Source organism: Pristis pectinata, chromosome 20 (assembly GCF_009764475.1).
Source record: "Pristis pectinata isolate sPriPec2 chromosome 20, sPriPec2.1.pri, whole genome shotgun sequence".
Taxonomy (NCBI): domain Eukaryota; kingdom Metazoa; phylum Chordata; class Chondrichthyes; order Rhinopristiformes; family Pristidae; genus Pristis; species Pristis pectinata.
Window position 1 is genome coordinate 14,659,528 of NC_067424.1, and position 21,602 is coordinate 14,681,129.

The 21,602-nt window shown below is 39.2% G+C and overlaps 1 protein-coding gene across 1 annotated transcript in view; it reads right to left on the reverse strand.

The window, feature by feature from the left end:
• LOC127580874 (lysine-specific demethylase 9-like) overlaps positions 1-21,602 on the reverse strand; it is a 54,025-nt gene that overhangs the window by 13,613 nt on the left and 18,810 nt on the right. The window contains exon 3 of the mRNA XM_052034841.1: positions 1,024-1,161. Within this exon, the coding sequence (XP_051890801.1) occupies positions 1,024-1,161 (138 nt within the window). The remainder of the gene's footprint in view (positions 1-1,023; positions 1,162-21,602) is intronic.

Below are 21,602 nucleotides of genomic sequence, written 5' to 3' on the forward strand. Positions count from 1 at the left end.
TAAAGAGTTGGGGAGTTTCTCTCAGTACTTCTAACAATATTTATCCTTCAAAAAGAATCACTGAAAAAAGATTTTCTGGTCACTATCTTATTGCACTTTGTGGTATTTGCTTTTATGAAATTGACTGCCTTGTTTTATACATCATAACAGTGATACACTGCAAAGTGCATTTCACTAGTTATAATGTACCTTGGGATGTCATAAGACAGCGAAAGACTCCATGTAAGTACAAGGTCTTTCTTACTGGGTCATGGAATGGAAGAACCTCTGTAAATGAAACCTTTGCCTTCAGCTGGACTGGATAGTCCCTTTCAACTTGACAAGAAAGGGGAATCACTGCTGGATGATGTAGTACACAGGAGGTTTAGTCCGTGAACTCTACTACTCAACAGATTAGTACTAAATGTGCATGGCCTCTCAGACAGGCTGCAATAATGCGCAATGGCCAAAGCATTAACAATGGTCACTAAAACAGCAAATATAAAGTTAGCAGAGTCCAGGGACACAAACCTCCCAAATGTTTTCATGTCAAATCCTCAGGCCTTCATATTCCTTCCTGCACACTGAGGCAAACTTCAATGCCATCCATGAGACAGCAAGTCCATAAGCACGGAAAAGGCAGCCTCAGGATCTATCAAAACACTTCAGTCAATAAATCATGTTTTGAAAGAATGGTCACTGTTGAAAAGCTAACGTGCATAGCAACATGATAATGACCAGATACCTGTTTTAAGTGACCTTGATCAAGATACTGGAACAAACCCCATTGTTTTTCTTTACAACAGAGGCACTGGGATCTATTATGACCGCAATAAAGGGCAGATTTCTTCTGAAAGGCAGTATCTCAGACAGAGTGGGAGTCACTTAGACAATGGGCTCACATTTCTGAAAAGGGACATGAATTGACAATTTTCTGACACAATGGTAAGTACTACGTAAGAAGTGAATACTATTCTACAGCAATAATATGGAAGTGCTGTGTGAACCCACTATCTCTAATCAATGCAAAGTCTGTAAACTTACTTTCAAAAATGGAGATTCCTCCAACATATCAAGAAACTCTGGGAAGTAATCTCCAACCTCTTCATCCACTGCCCCCACCAAGCTGATCTGTCTCATTGGGCCCGCTCTGTATGTGCCACAACAGTAAGTCCGTGAAACCTGTTTGGTAGAGAGAAAAAATTCAGTTAGCAGTTCCTAGGAATAAAGTGTAATTGCCCACAGATGAAAGCTATTCAATAAAGGGGCATTTATCCAGCATTCAATTCAGATAGGCAATCCTACTTCACCCATTTCATTGAGTCATACTACACGGATGGTTACTTTGTCAATTGTGCCTGTGTCAGCTTTCTAAAGAGTTATCCCCATTAGTTCCACACTCTCCTCCTCTTTCCTGTAGCTTTGCAGATTTTTCCTTTTCAAGTATATATCCAATTCCCCTTTGAAATTTTTAAACCTGTTTCCGTCACACTTTTTGGCAATTCGTCCAAGACAAACTTGACTGTAGCCAACATTCCACAGGCTGTCTCAGTACAGACAGCAGATCCCCACTACTTTCTCAAGAGCAGTTAGGGGTGTACAATAAATGCTGGTCTGGTCAATGATGCACAAATCTCATAATTGAATTAAAATAAATCATAACCTATTGCATAAAAAAAATCACCTGGCTCCTTTGCCAATTCCCTTAAACATGTGAACTGAATTAACTTCTCTGCGCAGTATTAAACAGACCTGTGGTCTGTAACGTTTGTTTTGTAACCAGGTACATTAGTGATGCACAAAAGTTTAAAAAAATGTGGGCCAAGGTGACGTTTAATGAGGAGATATTAGATTCATCCTCTTAAGTTGTTCCCACAATAATGACTTGTGTTACCTAACCAAAAAAGCTTTCTCCAGTACGCTGCTGGGTTATAATCCCTACAGTGCAAAAGTATTATCAAACTATTCACATGTACTTTTACAATTTACTAAAATACTGTGACAGCACTGTTTTATAAAATGTATAGAAGTTCATTTTTCACCAATTTACAAACATTTTTTGCTTCAGCCTAGCTTGATACTAAATCAAGGAAACATGCTGTGTTTAAAAAAAATCTCATATACCTGGTTCTTTTGCCAATTACCTTAAATTTGAAATGAAATTAAATTAAAACAGGAACAATCCCACTTAAATGACTGGGTGCTCACCAAAAACACAATTTAGATGTACTTTACTCAATTCACAGAGAATGTAGGTATCAATGGTGAGGCTAGTAGTTATGGCCCATCTTTAATTGCCTAGTGACTTGATAGGTCATTTCAAAGGACAATTTAGAGTCAACCACATTTCAGATCTGACTTGGGAATATCAAAGGCCAATGTTGTTCTCAAAAGACTGTTAGTGAACCCAATGGATTTTTAATGACCAATTGGGTCATTACATAATCACCATTAATTACATTTTTATTTCAGATTTATTTAATTAACTAAATTTAAATTCATCGTAGTTGTGAAATTTGAACTCATTTCTGGATCACACAATCTAGGCTTCTGGATAACTATCCCCCAGCTTCCCAGGCTGTTAACCACACAGCTGGTGGCTATGGAAAATAGAATGCTCATCTACCCCCATGTGGTTGGGACAATTCTGACTTACAAAAATCAAGTGCAAGCTCTGTGTCTGCATACTGCAGGGACAGCATGCGTCCCCCCTCCAGAGCTGCAAAAGGCATTTCCTCTCAGTGACTCCCATATGAGGTAGCAGCAGCTCCTACCAATAATATTGGCTTGACCATATCTCCAACCCTTTTTTGTTAAAAATGCCACGCATTGCATTTTATCATTTTGAAAAGCTGGTCACCATAATGACCTAGTTACTACTATCATGAAGAACAAATTCTACAGCAAGAATTGCTGACCAGTGATGTTTTATAGTACTCAATATTAGGCAGGAGAATTTAAAGAACTGTCTTAAATTCTGCAGCTGCAACCACTAAAGCAACTGAGGCTTTGAGGCCTGAGATAAATGTTAAATGCCGTCAATATCCCTACAAGGTCCCTGATTAGGTAGCTAATGCAATTTCTTCTAGCCACATTTCCTACAGTCAGGGTATAACCTGGACAAATTCATCTCTCCACTTCGAGAGAAGTCATTCATTGGATTAATCAAAAGTACATGTAGAAAAACATCAAATTTGACCCAAAAGAACTTAAATCAGTTTTCTTCAGGGTCAAGGAATGCAAGGTTCAGGTAGAAAAGTGGAACCAAGGTTGGGGACCGAAAATGCATGGGACTGTGGGGCTTATTTTTTTATTCATTCACTGAATGGAGATGTTGCCAGCCATGACAGCATTTATTATTTGTCCCTAATGATCCTTGAACTGAGGTGGCAAGTCACACTTTGTGGGCCAAGTCATATATAGGCCAGACTGGATAAGGAATGCATAGTTCCTTCCCAGAAGGATACTAATGAAATAAATGGGTTTTTAATGACGATCCTGTGATTTCCTACCGCTGTTCCTATTTCTTACAATGTGATCACTGAAACAGCTGTACTATACCACACCCACAAATAGCTCAACTCACTCATGTTGTTGAGCCAAAAAGTTCCCTTAGAACCCACAGAGATTCCCAGCCTGTGTTATTCATCAACATGATACTAAAAGCCTGGGCTAGCAATTAAAAATTTTACATAGTGCTATACAGAAAGAGAAAGGTGTTTTCAGCACACCTGGCGAATCCCAGTGTCAAGAAAAAAAATCTTCACTGACTCTCCATGAATTGTCACAAAAACTTTCCTACTTTCCAAAAAATCTTTTACCTCTATCAAATTGTATGTTAGCTATCTAGCTTAGTATTTCCAATTTGCTACTATCTACCTCTCTGGAAATAATTTGCTATTAGCATGAGCAAGGTAAACAACCCTAAGGGGGATGGACAGGGCAGTAGTTCAGATGTTTTCACTAGTGGGAGAGTGATGAACATAGCCACAGAATAAGGGGTCAGTCATTTAAAACTGAGGTGCACAGAACGTTCTCTCCCTCAGAGGGCAGTGAATCTCTGGAAGTCTCTGCCTCCAAGGCTGGTGAAAGCCACATCATTAAGATGGAGACGTATATGTATTTGAAAGATTAAGGAATTGAACTTATGGGGAACTGGCAGAGGAAGAGCTGAGGCCAGCATAGATCAGCCATGATCATACTGAATGGCAGGGTAGGCTTGAAGAGTCTGCTGGCATGTTGTGTTCAGCCTCAGCCAGACGACAAACAGGCCACAGGAAGGAATCAGTTCTGTTGTGTTCCATTCTCTCCACAGGATGGTGCTGGAGTCACATGCAGATTATTTGTGAACCGAAGCATTTAACCAGTTTCACAAAAAGTCGGGGAGAATTTCTAAATTAATCCTGAAACACTCATTGAAATGTCCTCAAAAAACATTAATATTTCTGATTGCATCACTGTAAACCAGTGGCCTCCATCACAGGACTTCACTCTTTGACTTTGACTAAGATTTTGACACTGGGTCACTGTCAAATTATTGTTTGATAATACTCCTGCAAGGCATCATGGGATGCTTGTACACCATGTTAAACCTACTGTGAAAATGTAAGCAGCCGACACAGGAAGGGAACTAAAATAGAATAGGGTGAAAAGAATAATTTGGGTGGGGAATGCTGGAGTGTGGGACTAAACTGGACAATAAATCAGAATGAACACAATGGAGAAAATGGCTTCCCACTATGCTGCAAGATTTGCTATCACAACCACACAACTGAAACTCAAGAAAAATCTTTGAAAGTAAATCTGAGCTCCATGCTTCATTTTCTTTGCATTATTTTACATAAAACAAATCAAGCTGAAACTCCAATATCAGCAGATAAGAGAAATAACCATATGGATTAATTAGGATGAATACAAATTAAAGGAAACCCAGGAGAGATTACAAGACACCCATCCAAATCAAGTTACAGGTTCTTCAACTTGCATCCTCAAGTACCTGAAGAGCTATGCATTTCATACTTTTGCTCTACTTTCTGCTTGAATGTTTAGTGGTATATTACTTAATAGTTTCAATAGTAAGTGCAATGTTTTTAAACTTTGGAGGGCTGGCCCTACCTTTCTGTAATTTACATTGGAGTGTGCCAGAACTTAAAAGGTCCTCCAAGGACTTGCCAGTATTGATAGGAGATCCTGTGGAGTATATTAGTATTTATGGGTGGCTCAAGGGAAGCAGATCAATACTGAAGTAGAGAGAAGTTTCACCAGAAGTGTGTGAGTATTCATAGGGGATATCTAGGAATATTTTAGCATTAATGATCCCAGGAAGTCATCTTTGAGAGGAAAGTTTCTGGGAAGTGTCAGTCTTTACAATTGGTCTTCAGTAATGCACAGCCAAGGTAATGTCAATAAACACTAAACAACATCTGTGGGGGATCTCACTGACATTTCCCATGTCTGTAAACTTTAGCAATAAGAATCAGCCTTCTTGCTAAAGGTAAAGCTTTCAAACCTTACCCACATGCAGCTCAGAGCTGGACTTCAGTGGGTTCTGTATCCAGCAACCAGTACTGGGTAAACATCAAACACAGCAGTTCATAAACTGGCATCAATCTACTCTGCTCAACCAAACTGCAAGCCGGTGATGGATTGCAAGCGTGCACACACATATAAAACAATAATCAATAAACCCTCAACCTCCAGGAAGCTGCAGCCAGACAACAGTTCAGTTGCAGTCCCCACCAGTACTCCAGTAGTAGGCCTTGTTTGATATTGTGACCTGTAAACAGAGCCACTTGAAAGAAGTTTTCTCTCAATATGTCATGGAAGAATATTGGACAGGTTATTGTTCTGCCTCAAGCATTGTGTTCAATGACCTGCAATCTGCAGATTGATGTGCAGTATCACCCAGAAATTAATAGTTAAGATGCAACTCATTTCATACCATTTGTGAACTGCTGTTAAAATACTGCAAAGGATCAGCTAAATTATAGTCAAAAGGCAGCCCTTACAAGTCAGAACGAATCTCCCAGCTTTGTTGGGAGGAATAGAAGAATATTTGGGAAACTGCCAACAGTAAAACTTGTCATGGTACAGTTGAACTCTACCAGACAGCTGGCCCAGGTGTAGTTGTTTACTGCAGATTCCTTGGTAATAAGTCACTTATTCAGTTAAAATAAGAAGCAACTGCAGCTCCAAGGGTTATATGATGACATTACAAAGTTTATATTCCCAAGAACATAAAGGGGTGATCAGACTGAAATTTTCAAGAAACTATTGGTTTGATGAAAGGAAGCACCATCACCAATGGAGGAGTCTACAACATGGGGGCATAAACCTAGTTTATTCAGGAGGAACATTAGGAACACAAAGAGAAGAACAGTGAAGTCCTACAAAATGTGCAATTAATTTTAATTCAGAAATCGATGCAGTGAAATTGTATGAGAGCATGACAACAGAGGCAAGGCAATTGATGGAGTGAAAATTAGCCATAATCTCACTGTATGGTGAAACGTGCTATTGTACCAAAGGCATCAAGGGATATGGGGAGAAAGTTGAACTAAGGATTGAGATAGAGGATCAGCCATTATTGCAATGAATAGCAAAGCAAGCTTGAAAGGCCAAAGGCCTTGCTCCTGCTCTTATTTTTCTATGTTTAACTTTATCAGTATATACTTCAGACAGTATTTGCTTTATCATTTAATGGCTTCATTTAGGATGGATTCATCAAATATTTGCTAGGCTCAAGTAGCTCTGAAAAATTTAAGGGAGAACTAGGCAAGTACTTAAGGGAGGTTTTTGTTTTGTTCATTGCAGCCTTTGCTGGTGCTATTTTTTTAGTACAGATTTAAGGGATGCTGCACTGCAAGAGGTTTAACTTTCAGATGAGACTTTAAATTGCCTCACCAGAGATAAACATTTGCTTGGCAAGATTCAGACAGAGGCAGGGAACTTGTGTCCTATCAAAAATTTATCCTTCAACTACAAGAGATTGTCAAGTTTTGGATCTCACTGTATTTTGTAAAAGCTTGCTGCTGTGCACAAATTGGCAACCTTTTTACTTAAATTAGTACATCCATGGCTGCAAGATGTTTTTGGGTATCCTGAGAATGCAAAAGATGGCATAAAATACTATGTTGCTTTCTAACTCAGAGCATAAAGATGTTAAGCCATGAACAGCACTTCACTTTGGAGGCAGAATGCCATGGATTCAAGTCTCATTCTACAGAATTGAGCAAAATCTAGACTAACAGATTAGCAGAGCAGTGAGGGAGTGCTGAACTGTCAGGCATGGCATCTAATGGATGAGACAAGGCCCCATCTCCCCTCAAGATGGCTCCAAAAAGGCACCAAGGCACTACTTGAAAATGGTTCCTGGTTCACCAGGCACCATCATTCCTCAATTAACATCACCAGACTGCCTGATTATTTATCTCATTGCTCCTTGTGGGACTTTACAACATGCAAGCTGGCTGTTATGTGCTGCATACGCAAGATAATTTATCAGCAAGAACTCAATACCCTGAAAACAGAAAGGGTACTACAGGAAGTCCCCGGATTACGAACGAGTTCCGTTTTTGAGTCTGTTTGTTAGTCGAATTTGTATGCAAGTCGGAACAGTTACATACAGTTCACATCTAGCATCAATTAGTCAAATGTTTGTCTGAGTATACAGTATATATTTTACCTAAAACATCATACATTTACACTTTGAAGCCATGATTACAGCGTGGCGTTGTTCTCCCTCGGGCCGACGAACCGCTTAAAATGCACAAAGTAGTCCGCCTGTTAGTTAGTACGAACCATTGTGTGTAACTTGATTTTTTAAAATAATAGGCTTTACGAAGGTCGGTTCGTAAGTACGGGCATTCGCAACCCAGGGACTTCCTGTATTTCCCAATAAATCAACATGCAGATTCTCACGGAGGGTACCATCCAACAGTCTAAAATTTCTCCTAGCATCTTTTTTTAAAATTTTGGTGGTAGTTTAAATATACAACTCTGGTAAGCACCAGTGAAGACTGAATGTATGACATAGTCATGAACTAGAACTAATTGGTCAATTTGTATAAGTATTCTGTTATTAGTCTTTGATCTTTGTTAATTTAGATTAATCAAAAGGTCAAAAGAAAATCAAATCAATTTTAAAAAGGCACATTTGGCACAGGATTGTGGGATGTTTCCTAGTAAAATATTAATTTTCTCAAATGTTCAATTTGCAGCATTGATAATTTACACCTTTCTCAGAAAAAAAACTCAATTGCACAAATTTCTGTTGACTCAAAAAACAAAAAGATAAATATAGTTCATTCAAAATCCTGACACCTCCAAGCATATTTTCAGAATGCCATTAGAAATTAGACAGAATGACTGAGCTGGACCTTTGACTGCAAGCTTTGGAACAGAGCCTTCAAACGAAGGAATGTTTTTAGTCTTGCTGAAAAACAGGAAACAGGTTTGGAAGGGCAGGGAAATTACATTCCTCAAGTGCTCAAAATTTACAAAGCAAAGTCAAGGGAGAGAATTCTGCAGATGTGAAGATAGCTTTGGGCATGAAACATGGGCAAAAACCAACAGACACTCCCAAATTCTTTGATACCCTTTGTTTCTCAGCAACTTTATTTCCCCAACAACTGAAAATACTGGAAACATTCAACAAGTCAGGCAGCATCAGTGGAAGGAGGTAGAGTTAATGCTTCAGGTCAAAGACTCTTTGTCAGAACTGGAAAAGTGTGAAAGCAAGTTAGTTTTAAATTGCAGAGGGTGAGGGAGGGGTGAATAGAACAAAGGGAATATCTCTGATAGGGCGAGGCCAGGTTTGCCATGGTGATAAAATGGAAAATGCAGAGCAGTTGGAAATGTCCAGCATGTCAGACTGCGCAAGTAGAAAGAAATATTGAGTCATTACTTTAGATAGATGACCTAGAGCAGAAATGGCCAATTCAGATATAGTTACCCAAAACTGCTGAATTCGAGATAGAGCCTGGAAGACTGCAACTTGAGACAGAAGATAAGACATTGTTCCTCAGGCTTTTGTGGGGCCTTGTTATATCAGTGCAGAAGGACTGATAGGTCAAAGTGAAAGTGGGATCAGTGAATTAAAGTGACGAGAAGCTCGGGCACTAGTGCAGACTGAATGCAAGTGTTTTGCAAAGCAATCACCCAATCTGTTTGGTTGCCCCAATGCAGAGGAGTTTGTATCATGCACATCGAATGCAGTGTACAAATTTGCAAGTGAATGGCTGCCTCACTTGGAAAAACTATTTGGGTCCCTGGATAGAGGTAAAAAAGATGGGTAAAAAAACATCACCTGCAGTTGCAGTGGAAAATGCTGTAAGAAATGGAGTTGTTGGTAGAGATGGAAGAGCAAACCAGGGAGTTGAAAAAGCGAACAGTCTCTTTGGAATGCTAAAAAGGAGGGGAATAGAAGACGAGTACGGTGATGGAATCACATTGAAGATAGCAGAAATTGCAAAGGATGATCCATTAGTGGGTGGAAAATAAGGACCATAGGAACACTAAGGTCTTATTTCTCCAGTGCATAAGAAACAACTTTGCTAAGAGACAACAAAATTTTGTTCCCCTGAGGCTAAGTATATTACTAAGGGTATATCTGGCAGGTGTAAATAGCAGGAGACAAAGGAAATCTGAAACATAAGTGAGGAAAAAGAGTGCTGCATGTTGATTTTGGGGGGGGGGGGGGCAAGTTAGAGTAAGCAGACTGTAAAAATGACACACTCAATGTCATGCCAGCAATTTGTAATGACAGATTGATATAAAAGATAAGTGGCTAGAAGGAGAGATCCAGACAGTGTCGGAATTTAGGGCAGGAGAAATAGTCCATTGCTTGGTCCACTTCTTTCTCCGGCAAAAAAAGAAGCAAAGGCAAAGAGCTCAACATTATGTTAGGCTCAACATTCACTGAGATAGTGATAAGGAGGCATGGGTGAAGCTGAGAGACTATCATTTGGGATCAAAGAGCAGAAGGTTGGGCAGTGAAAGCATAGCAAGGTGCAAAATTGAGAGAGAAATCGGGTCATAGGAAAGTTAAGGGGTAGAAAAATCTAAACAAAATATTTGAACTCAACTTGTTGAAAACTGCATGCTTGTCAACTGAAAAGGAATAATTTTTCGTTAAAGCAAAAGAAAGTAGAATTGTGGACCATTACAGCTTCAAGAAAAATCGTTGCTGCAGGAGAAAGACAAAGCATGCATGCATGTATGAAAGGAGAAGGAATAAGAGGTCTTGATGCAGAGGAAGAAAAATTAGGTCATGCTCGATTGAAAAGCTTAAATAAAAGAACAAGAGGAAAGAGGACATTGCAGGTATCATTTTCAAATTAAAAGCATTTACATAAATGATTTTCACTACCTCAGTGCATCAAGGTAGTTTACAGTCAAAATAGTTTTTGAGATGCATAGTCTACGTTGTTGCATAAGAAATGAGGTAGTTAATTTGCATACATCCAATTCTCAAAAACAGCAAAATAATAATGTATAAAAGGACAAAGATATTGGCTGGAATATCCATGTTCTTCAAATAACAAGTGGTACCTTTTCTAACCACCTGAAAAGACAAACATTGCCTTGTTTAAGTGAAAGATAGCACTTCTGACTGTGCGACACTCCCTCAGAACCAACAGTTAAGTTTCAGGTTAAATTGTGTGTCTGGGATCATGCTGAAACCCCACAACCTTCAGATTTAGGTGCGGACAAGTTGGCTCTAGCCAAAATTCATTACCAATAAATCACATAAGAGCGAACCTCGAGTATATGCATTTACTTATGATGTAATCAGTAACATTTTTTATTCAGTCATTTGAGGCACTGTGGGATATTATTCCCAGAATGGTTTAAGTCATCACTTTAGTAAATCACAATTATTTAAACAAATACAGTGTGGGCCGCACGTCAACTGAGTTTAATGGAAATCTAACCAAATGTTCAGGGTTGAATTGTACTCCCTAGGTTTGTACAGGTTTAGTAAAAGCTTATTCCACAACATGCCTCTTTTAAAATCGAACTCAGAATGTGGGATGTCACTTACATTGAAAGCTAGATTTTAAATGGAAGTGACACAGTGCCTCTTAGACATACATACAAAGGCAGAATGTCTTTCCAAATTCTTTTCAAAGAGCCCATTATCTGCAAGGAAGAAAGGACAATATGCAGTAGCATAATTTCTTTTCTCCCCATGTAGGAAACTAACAGGATCGCACAACACAAGTACATTCTGGCAACACGAACTAGATAAAGTATAAAAATAGTACATGCTTTTGATTTAGCATGAAGGAAATCATTCCAGACATTGGCCAGTATTGGTTTTGTGAAAGAACAATTCAATTGGCCCACTCCCTGTACTTACACCATAGTCCTGATTTTAATTCCCAAGGAAGTATTTGTTTCAGTTCTGAATGTTACTACTGAACTTGTTTCCACCACCCCCTCAGCTAGTGAATTTCAAAACAAAAGAGAACAGTTGCTAAGTTTCTAGTTGTCATGTGTTAATAACAAAAAAAATTCATGTCATCTCTGGCTCCTCCTCCAATTTATATTTGTAACCTCATTACCATGCTTGCTCACGCACAATGAAATCAGTTTGTCTTTATGTTCTGTCAAAGCAATTCACGATTTTGAACTCCTCAATCAAATCTCCTCTTTAGAGAGAACCATCCAAGCTTTTCCAGTCTCCCTATGCAAGTGAATTCCTCATCCCTTGTGCCATTCAAGAAAATATTTCCTGCAGCCTCATCAAGGCCTGTACATCCACCCTGAAATAGGTTGCCTAGAAGTGAACACAACGTTCCAGTTGAGGTTTAACCAGTGGTTTAGAAAGATTTAGCATAATTTTCTTGATTTAATGATCAATGACTATTCACAAACCATCGATCCCATGTACTTTTTTAAAAATTGAAACTTGTTCTCAATGTCCTCCCTTCTTCAAAGGTATTATGCACACACCTCCCTGTTCCTGTATCCCTTTAAAATTATGTCACTTAGTTTAGAATGCTTCTTCCTACCAAAATACATTACCTCACAATTGCCAAACTTTTAGCTGCCCAAATTATACCCGTTCCACCAAGCTAACCCCTTATGAAGCACATTACTATCCTCATGGTTGTTCACTTTTGAGTATTGTGTACTTGAAAACATGGAAATTATATGTTGTACCCGAAAATCCAAGACCTTGGGCTGCATCAAAGAGCTGTGGTTCCAAGTTCAATCCCTAGAAATAAACGTGATTTTATATTTTCTTCCGGTCTGGAAAAATAACGTTTACAATCTCTGTATTCTGGTTCATAGCCAATTTCACATTCATGCTGCTACAATCTCTTTATTCCCATGGGCTTTAATTTTCTTAACATGTGTACTATGTGGTATATTATCAAACATTTGAAAGTCTACATGTACATCTACACTAAATTAATTGCTCTACAGTATCGCAAAGAACTCAATAATTGATCAAAATATAACAATGTAGATAAACTGCACGTAGTAAAGGGGAGGAGGCGTAGGGGGGTGGGTTGGAACTGATTGGTTGGCTGGCTGGTTGATAATAATGTGTTGGCCAAGGCACTGGATGAACTTCCCTGCTTCCATTTGTGCCATGGAATTTCTTTGTGCTTAATGAAAGGGCAGGTGTGACCTTGATTTAATGTTGGATGGAATCATGGTACCTTTAACAAGGCAGCACCCCAAGTACTGCACTAAAATGCCAGTCTAGTTTTTTTAAAGATTTTTTTAAGTGACCAGTGGAATTTGAAGCCTCTAAGACAAAGGCAAGAGCATGAGTAATACATTTCCTAAATTAAAGGTGAAAGTATCATTGCACACTATTACCTGATCCAAATGAGAGAATATTGTTGTTGAGCAAGGCCAAATCTAATTCCCACTAGTATAAACAAATCACTGGAGAACGGTATCCAAGTGAAAGCTTGCTATGTTTACTCTACTAAAGCTGGCTTCCTTATCTTGACAACCAGCAACAGTGTAAATATGGTAAGCCAGTGCACGTCACCACTCTCCCACATTGTGAGTCACTGTCAATAAGCAGCAATGTAAAAATACCTTGCAAGAACTACTTCAGAGCCAGGTGTGGCACACTCTGAATTTAGACAAAGTATGCTCGTTTAAGTGTCTTATTTTTAACTTCATACAAATGAACCTCATCAAATTTACATTTTAAATACTCCCAGGAGGGAAAGGAGGGCACTTTAAATAACATTTGAACCAAATATGCATGCTGGTATTTTTTTAAAATGCACCTCTGATGAGAATCAGGAAGCTGTAATAGGAAACTGCAATGCTCTAGTGGACATGTTAAACAGGGTGGTCTGAAAGGGCAGCTGAAGTAGAATTTAAAGGGGTTTGCTTAGCCCCAGGGCTTATTCATTCTCAAGGGCTTTTACATTATTGGTGCATGGCTAACCTTAGAAGCAGATCAACTGCCTACAATAAACAAGCACCACCAGACACATTGAGGTGTGAATGTACCAGGTTTCATTCACTAGTCTTCACACAATTCTAACTCCTAATCTCTATATTAATAGTGGTCCTCAAACAATACAGGGTCTCATTTCCCAGACAGGGACCTTAAAAATAGGAAGAGTACATCTACGTTCCTGAAACAGTGTCATTAATGCTTGTAAAGTACAAGTAACATGAGCTAAGTTACAAATGGTGGCAAACAATTTTTAGAACCAAGAGGATAGATAACCAAATGCTGATGACCACTAATTACCCTGCATGGCACAAAAGGTTGCTGAGGTGGGGAAAGAAACACCTGACTGGACTGTCATGTCTTTTTTGTCAAGGTACAAGGAAACATTTATAAAGTGCCCTACAATGTCCTTGGGATATCCCAAAACACCTTATAATCAATGACTTAGCTTTAAAGGGCAGTTCCTATTGTTATACCTGGAAAGGTAGCAGAGTTATAATACAGCAAGATCACACAAACAGCAATAAGTTGATACTTCAAACATTAGATTAAGACTTAAATGCAAACAGATTGATTTAGTTTGCTTTTCCCTTCCATAAAATGTATTCACCATAATAGAAAAGATTTCACAATTTATTACCTATCTCAACAAGGCACAAAACAGCCCCTTTAAGTCTTTTATACTGTAATCTTAATCAACATAACCTGAACACAGGCTTCGGTGTGGAATGCCTTTCTGATGGACAGAGGAAGATACAATAATGCAACAAAGGGAACAAGATTTCAAATTAATATGAGATCAATCATTATAAACCAGAGCAAATGCAGCCAGCGGAGGTGAAGTTCAATGGGCAAAATCAAAACTGTTTGAAGATGAAGATTTTAAAATAACTGGGTATAATCCTTCAAGCATTCTTTTACTGAATGTCACCTTCACTGTCAAATAAATAGACCATCACCAGAGGGTTGAGTGGAATCAGCACCAGTGTGACATATTGCACTAGCCATACGAGCACATCTCCTCCTCTATTTCAGAGGTTCTCTTAAAAGGCACCCTTCGAGGGAAAGTGGAACAAAGCATGCAACGGGACAGATGCAAGAAAATAAAAATGCAGTAATTTACGAGAAGTAATAAGGTATTGGAGAAAGGAATAAAAGGTGCTGGTAAGAGAAGACTTTACTATAGGGATGATGAACCTACTGATGTAGTAATGTTATACTTTGCATTTGAAAATGAATGGTGCCAGGTAAGGAAAGAGGCAAACAGTGTGATAGGAATGCACTGATGGATGCAACAATCATGCTCTGACCTAGACTGCCACAGGTGGGTGTAATTACTCATTTTAAAATAGTTTTACGAAAACCATTTCTGACTCCAGTCATGTAGCTCTGATAGTTAATTACACCTGGCATTTTTCCTCCAAATTCAATTGCACTGAGGTCACCCATGCCCATATTCTTGCTTCATACTATAAAAGGTGCATTAGCATAGGATTCCCACATATGGCTGTATTTTCATTCTCAGATCTGCTACAGGTATTTTAACATGACACCTGATCCTGACTGCTTCATTAGTGCTCTACATCCATCAATACATTCCTATCAGTTTCCTCTTTTTGCGTCCAGTTAATAAACCCTTTGCCTCCCCTTGTCCTTTGTCATATGCCCACCAGCTCTCTCTAGTTTCTCTCTACTCTTTTCAGACACAGCTCTTGACCTCTCATCCATCAGACCTTCTTCCTGCCCCCGAACCAATTTCCACTAAAAAGCAAACAACCTAACTTCCCTACTTCACTACAAATGGTTCACCTTTGTTGCCATTGACCACTTCCCCCTTCAAACACCATCCCAATCACCCCTACATCAAAAGTCCATCCATGAAGACTCATGCCCTTCCCAATTATCAACCCATATCCTAAGACATTGGTTGGGAGAAAGGTTAACCAAGATCAAGGGAACCACATACACTTACTTCCCTCAAAACAACACATGACCTTTATTGGCTTCTTTTGAATCAGCAAATCCTGAGTGCAGTATTCCATCAGTACTGTAATGAAATGCAAGACTGGATTGTGTTGTCAGGTCTCAGGAATGGTACATGAACCAATAACCTACTGACTGAAGGCAAGATAAATACATCCTATTAAGGTAAATTAGAAATTTAAAAAATTGAAATGCCAGGAACGGCACACAGTATTGGGAAGAGGAATTCGTTCATATATTCAAGTAGGTCTTCAAAAAGCACAAAATACATTTTAATTCTGTTCTAGTTATTCACTACTTGATAATATTGTTTAATGTTTGTGATATTAAGTCATGAAGTTTATAGAGACTTCATTTTGCACTCATTGCATCCAGTACTTAGCCCACAGGCAAAACTAAATTATACATAACAACATATTGGTAAGTATGTTGCAGCCTTGACCCAGCTACTAAATATCATTATGCTAATCAGCTGTTTATATCAAAGTGATATTAGATAAACATTTTACAGAACTATGTTTTTGTGTCAATTATATACAACAGTTGATCACTATATTTGGCTACTTAAGTGCTCAGTGCTGGTGTACGATCACACAGGTACAGTCACACGTAGTGCTCGTAAGTAGGTCATGGGAATACTCTGCAGTTGATTATCAAGTCATAGAATGGCGTGTGTACAGAATTCAGACAACCGTTTTAATCTTTTCTGCTCCCTTTGAGTGAAAAGCAGGAAAATGTCTGCCAAGTTGATCTTTGTTACCAAAAAAGGAATAAGTTGGCAGTTCACAAAAAAAAGAACTTAAAAAGATTTTGATTAAAACTGCAATGACCCATTTTCTGGTTTACTTATTTACAGATAGTAAATGTGAGCTTCTGTAACAAAATTTTGGTATAGCTTATTCTCTTGAGAGTTGTCAAGTCTACAGCTCAACATCATGCATTATTATAGTCTGATACAAGGCAAAATTATAAAGTGTGTTCAGCAGAATGAAAAATATCCTCTGTTCACAACATGGGCTATATTTTCATCAGCTTAGCCCAGGGGTACAACTCTAGCCTGCATCAGGAGGACATGAATTCAAGTCCCAATCAATAATGTTGAGGGGTTAATCTCAGCCCACACTTTACTGCAGTACTGAGAGAGTACTGTCTTTTTTCAGATATAAATAGAGGCCCTGTCAACTGTTCAGGTAAGCCATTACTTGATGAGGCCAGAAGTTCTCTTGGGGTATGTTAACATTCATTCAGCTAGCACACGGATTTACTCGAGCATTATTTCATTAAATGTGGGATCCTGGTGAATACAAACCAGTTGCCACATTTGCCTATAGACAACAGACTCAAGATCAAAAGGCAATTCATAGAATTTTGGATGTCCCAATGGAATGCAACATGTTGAGCGGGAGGTAAACGATTCAGTAATAATTTTTAAAGATGAATGCATGGGAGAAGCAAATATTGCTGGTGTCTAAGTAAGGAAGTAGGATGAAGGTCAAAAAAACCCTGCAGATGCTGGGAGCACTCAACTGGTAAGGCAGCAACAGTGGAGAAAGAAAGAGTCAACATTTCAAATCAATAACTCTTCATTAGAGCTGGAAAACTGAGAAAACAAGCATGCTTTAAGTCAAGGAAGTGGAGAGGACAAAGCAAATGTTTGTGATAGGATGTAGACCAAACTTACCTAGATACCCTTTAGTTTAGATATTGGCAAATAAAGTAGGAGAGAAAAGAATCAAGAGAACAAAGTGGAACTGAAAAATTCAGCAACATCTATGAAGGGAATAAAAAAAAAGCTGGTTACCATTTCTTAAAAAAAAGTGGGATTTAAGGGGCAGCACACCGACAGATCAAGTAAAGGTGCTACCTCACAGCACAAGTAACCTGGATTCAGTCCTGACCTCGGGTGCTCTGTGTGTCTGTGTGGACTTGATATATTACATGGGTTTACCCTGGGCACTTTGATCTCCTTCCACATCCCAAAAACATACAGATTGTTAGATTAACTTGTCACTGTAAATCGCCCCTAGTGTGCAGATACGAGGTAGAATCTGCAGTTCAGTGCCGGGGTGGGGTGGGGTGGGGTGGTGGTTTGGTGTAGTTAATAGGAATTGTGGAAAGAATGAAATGAGTTAGGGTAGGATTAATATAAAAATGCAGCTTGATGGCCTGCACAGATTTGGTGGGCTGAAGAGCCTGTTTCTGTGCTGTATCTGTGTGACTATGCCCAAATAAAAATAGGTTGAATGCCCTTATTTTGAAATATACAATCCTTCGAAGGGTGCTACATTATTGAAAGTTCTGTATGCTTCATACCTTTTTAAAATAAGTATAATTTAACAAAATGGAAATCTCCTTTCTTTTGTGATTGTCATTGCATTTGTCACCCTTTACTATAGATGTTAATTGCTTCACTTACTGGACCATGACAAACACAATACAACTCAGTATTTCCTAACCACAGTTAATATGTTACGAGGCCAAAAGACAGAAGGATTAGATTTCCTTAGAAACAACCTCCCATGCATAATCTTCTGATTGCAGCACAGACCAGAAAAAAAACAGCATGTAGACCTTGGGAAGGAAAAAGCTAGTGTTATATCTTGTTAAAACGAAGATTTGAACCTCAAAAGGAGGTTAAGGCACTCAAAATGGAAGGAAATCAATGAGAAAACCCAGCTCAAGGACAAAACAGCAATGACAAAAGATATTTTCAGAACCCAGGTTCAATTGCTGCAGTATATTTGCTACTCACTTCCATTTGATTACAAAGGTTTTCAACCTGAGCCAAATCAATGCACATTTATAGCACTCAGATGTCATGACGCAAGTATGCATTACCAACTGTTTATACAGTTCACATTTAGTCCATCATGACTTCTGCAAATCGTCGCTGCTAATTGTAGGCTGCAAATATCTGAAGTCAATTCTTCACCTCTCTATACATATTTTGTTTGTTATACCCATTATCTCTGTGCTGCTGACCTGCAATAATTACCAGCCCTGCATTGTTTCAAATTTAACATTCTCATCCCCTTTTTCAAACAACTGCACGGCACCTTGTGGCAAGCCCAGATTTCCACGCTTCTAGCCTCTGCTATATCCCTGATTTCCAACTCTTCGCAAATGGAGATGGTGCCTTCTCCCCAGTTGCTGTCATTTCTTTCACGAGTTCTGTAGCCTTTGGAAGATATTCCTTGAAATCTTTATTTTTGTCAAGCTAATATTTCCTGTTGGACTTGGTGTCAAATTTTCTCAGTCAAAGTTTTCTATGAACATATCACTATTTGGCATGTTTTACTTGTTTTAAAACTATGATATAAATGCAAGTTGTCTATTGTTCTCAAGTCCACCGTTATCCACATCCTTATTTTCTAAATTCCAACTTAGAGGAAGTGTAATTTTGAAAATGATTGTGTATTGCAAAAATTCATATTTCTCACGATATATACTGTTTGGCTCATCAAGTTTAGGTGGGTTCCCAGAGCATTCCCAACAGTCCCATTCTCTTACTTATCTCCCTGTAAACCTTTCTCTCTCATATGCCTGTCATCTCCTCCATAATTCTCCTGCCACCCACTGAAACTAGGGGCAATTTACAGGCACCAAATACCCCAGCAGCATGTCTTTGGAATGTGGAGAAAACCCACAGGCAGAAAGTGCAAACTCCACATTCATCAACTGAGGTCAGGATCTACAGAGCTGAGAGCTTCAAAGCTGCATTCTCTAGCAGGTCAGGCAACTACAGGTGAGAACTGTAATGCAAATTCTTTCTTCCTCATTCTGCCCCCTCATAGGCATTCATAATCTGCTGAGAATTTCCTGCATTCTTTTTTGTGAAGAGTCTGCCATAGTTTCCCTGTTCTGGTTAGCACTGGTATGGGTGTTATCAGTTTTCTTGCATCTGATAAGGTGATCAAGGATTCTCACTCCTCATCTGATTACTGATCCTCAGCAGATAAGCACTTGTGTTGTGCTTGCACAAGTCCTGGATCTCCCAAATCACTTTCCAACCAATTGAGTACTTAGGTGCTGTCATTTTTATATGTAGGAAATGTTGTAGCTAGGCCTCACAAACAGCAGTGAATTAAAAGATTTGTGGATGCATGTATTTTGTATATGATTTTATATTATATATATGTATATACAAATATACACACTCATATACGTTATACATGGTTGTCAAAACAGGTTGAAACAACTGTTTAAAAAAACACAAGAGATCCTTTGCATACAGAAAAGCACTTCCCTAAACACTACACAAGCCTCAACTGAAGTATCGTATTAATTTCTGGGCATAATACTTTTACTTGAGGGGTTGTGGAGATTTACTAGAATGGACTAGAGAGGAGGAATATTGGTTATTGGAGAGATTGGAAAAGCTGCAGTTGATTTCCTTGCAGGAAGAGATTTTATAGACACATTCAAAATCATGAATGCTTTTGATAGACTAAGTAAAAGGAAATTTTTGTCACTGGTAGAGGATATTTTTGGTACATAACAAAGAACTAGCAATGATACAAGAAATTTATATTTCTTCCTCAAATTGCGATGACCGGCAATAAACTTCCTAAAAAGGGTGGTGGAAGCAGACTCAGTCCGAGTGTTCAAAAGGGGAATTAAATGAGCCATGAAGGAAGAGCAAAGGAATGAGGTTAATTGAGTTCTGCTGAGAAGCTGGCACAAACATGAATGGCCAAATAGCCAGCCCAGGGCTTCATTCCATCTCGCTGGTTTAGTGATTCTTGTTGAGAAAAATACTGGCCAGCATATAAGGGATAAATGAGCAGCTCTTCTTCTGAAACAATATAGCACTAAAGGGTTTTTCATATCCAATCAAAAAAAATGTCAGAGGAGCCATCGGTTAATGTCCCATCTGCAAGACAGCATTGCTAACTGTGCAACTCAGCACAAACTGAGAGTCAGCCAGCAGTAAGTCATAACTTCAGGGCCTGTACAACTAAGATTGATGATGACTGTTGCAAATCACAGCATGTATAGTCCCACGTCAGCTGAAAAAAGTCAGCCAAAGCATATGGACACTGACTCTGGAAGAAAGGATTGAAAAAGAATAAATAGCAGCTACTTGTCAAACAACCAGCACAGGAAATTAAAGAAAAACACTCCAAGAAATGCTCTGCCACAGTGACAAGATAAAGAACTGACTGTTTGATGACTGCTCAGAAGAATGAATGATGATCTAATCGAGTTCAGTACAGAGCCTTTGGCAGCACACATCTGGAGAACTGCCCAGTTCTAGGCAGAAGGAAATATTGTCCAAGGAGAAGATGCAGTGAGAATAATACTCTTGTATCTCACGGTGTGCAGGATGTGTTCCAAGGAATGAGTGTGCTAATGGAATCAGCATTAAAATGGGTCATCTTAGCGTTATATATAAAGAAATGTATTACTAACAGTGCTGCTCTGCTGGGAACCTTGCACAAACTCTTGCCCTCTCCAATGCCACATGGTGCTGTGCTGGAAACCTGGTGTGAATCCAGCAATGATTCATCCCATGACTTGGTGTGGAGAAGTTGCCTGCAAGGGCTGGTTGTGGGTGGGCCAGCACTGAGATGTGGTTCAGCGCTGCACTCTGGCAGGCTCCATGAGTGTGGGCCATGGCAGCACCCGTTCAATTTATTTTCAGACTGCTCAAATCCTGTGGCTTCCCATCACTTCCTGTTGGACATGACAGAAGCTACCATTTCCTTCTCTTTGTTTGGCTGTGCTTTCACCACAAAGAAATCTCTGGACTGCAGACGAGTTGTACAGTAGCACAGAGAGAGGGAGATGACTGCTTTAATCACACTCAATAGGTAAAGAGAAAGACTGCAGGATCTAGGCAGTCTATCAGATCCAGGCAGCAACTGCTAGTGTCCAGCATTGGCCCACACTCACCGTGATGTCTAGGGTGCAGCCTGCCCAGCATTAAACTATGGGGAGATTCATTGCTGGGAGAGTACCAGTAGAGGCCAATGGCCCAGCACAGCAGGGTGTAGCAACAGGGGCTCACACCACGTTCGTGGCACTACTGCATATAGCCCAACCAGATATCCATTATGAAGTACAAGGGGCAAGTGTTTAAACTGGAGGACCAAAAGCTCTATAATGAATTAATGCTCTGCAGGATAGCGCTAAATGGAGTACCAGTGTACCAGGATTTAGAAGGCTAAATTGAGAACAGGTTCCACAATCTATCTATTGT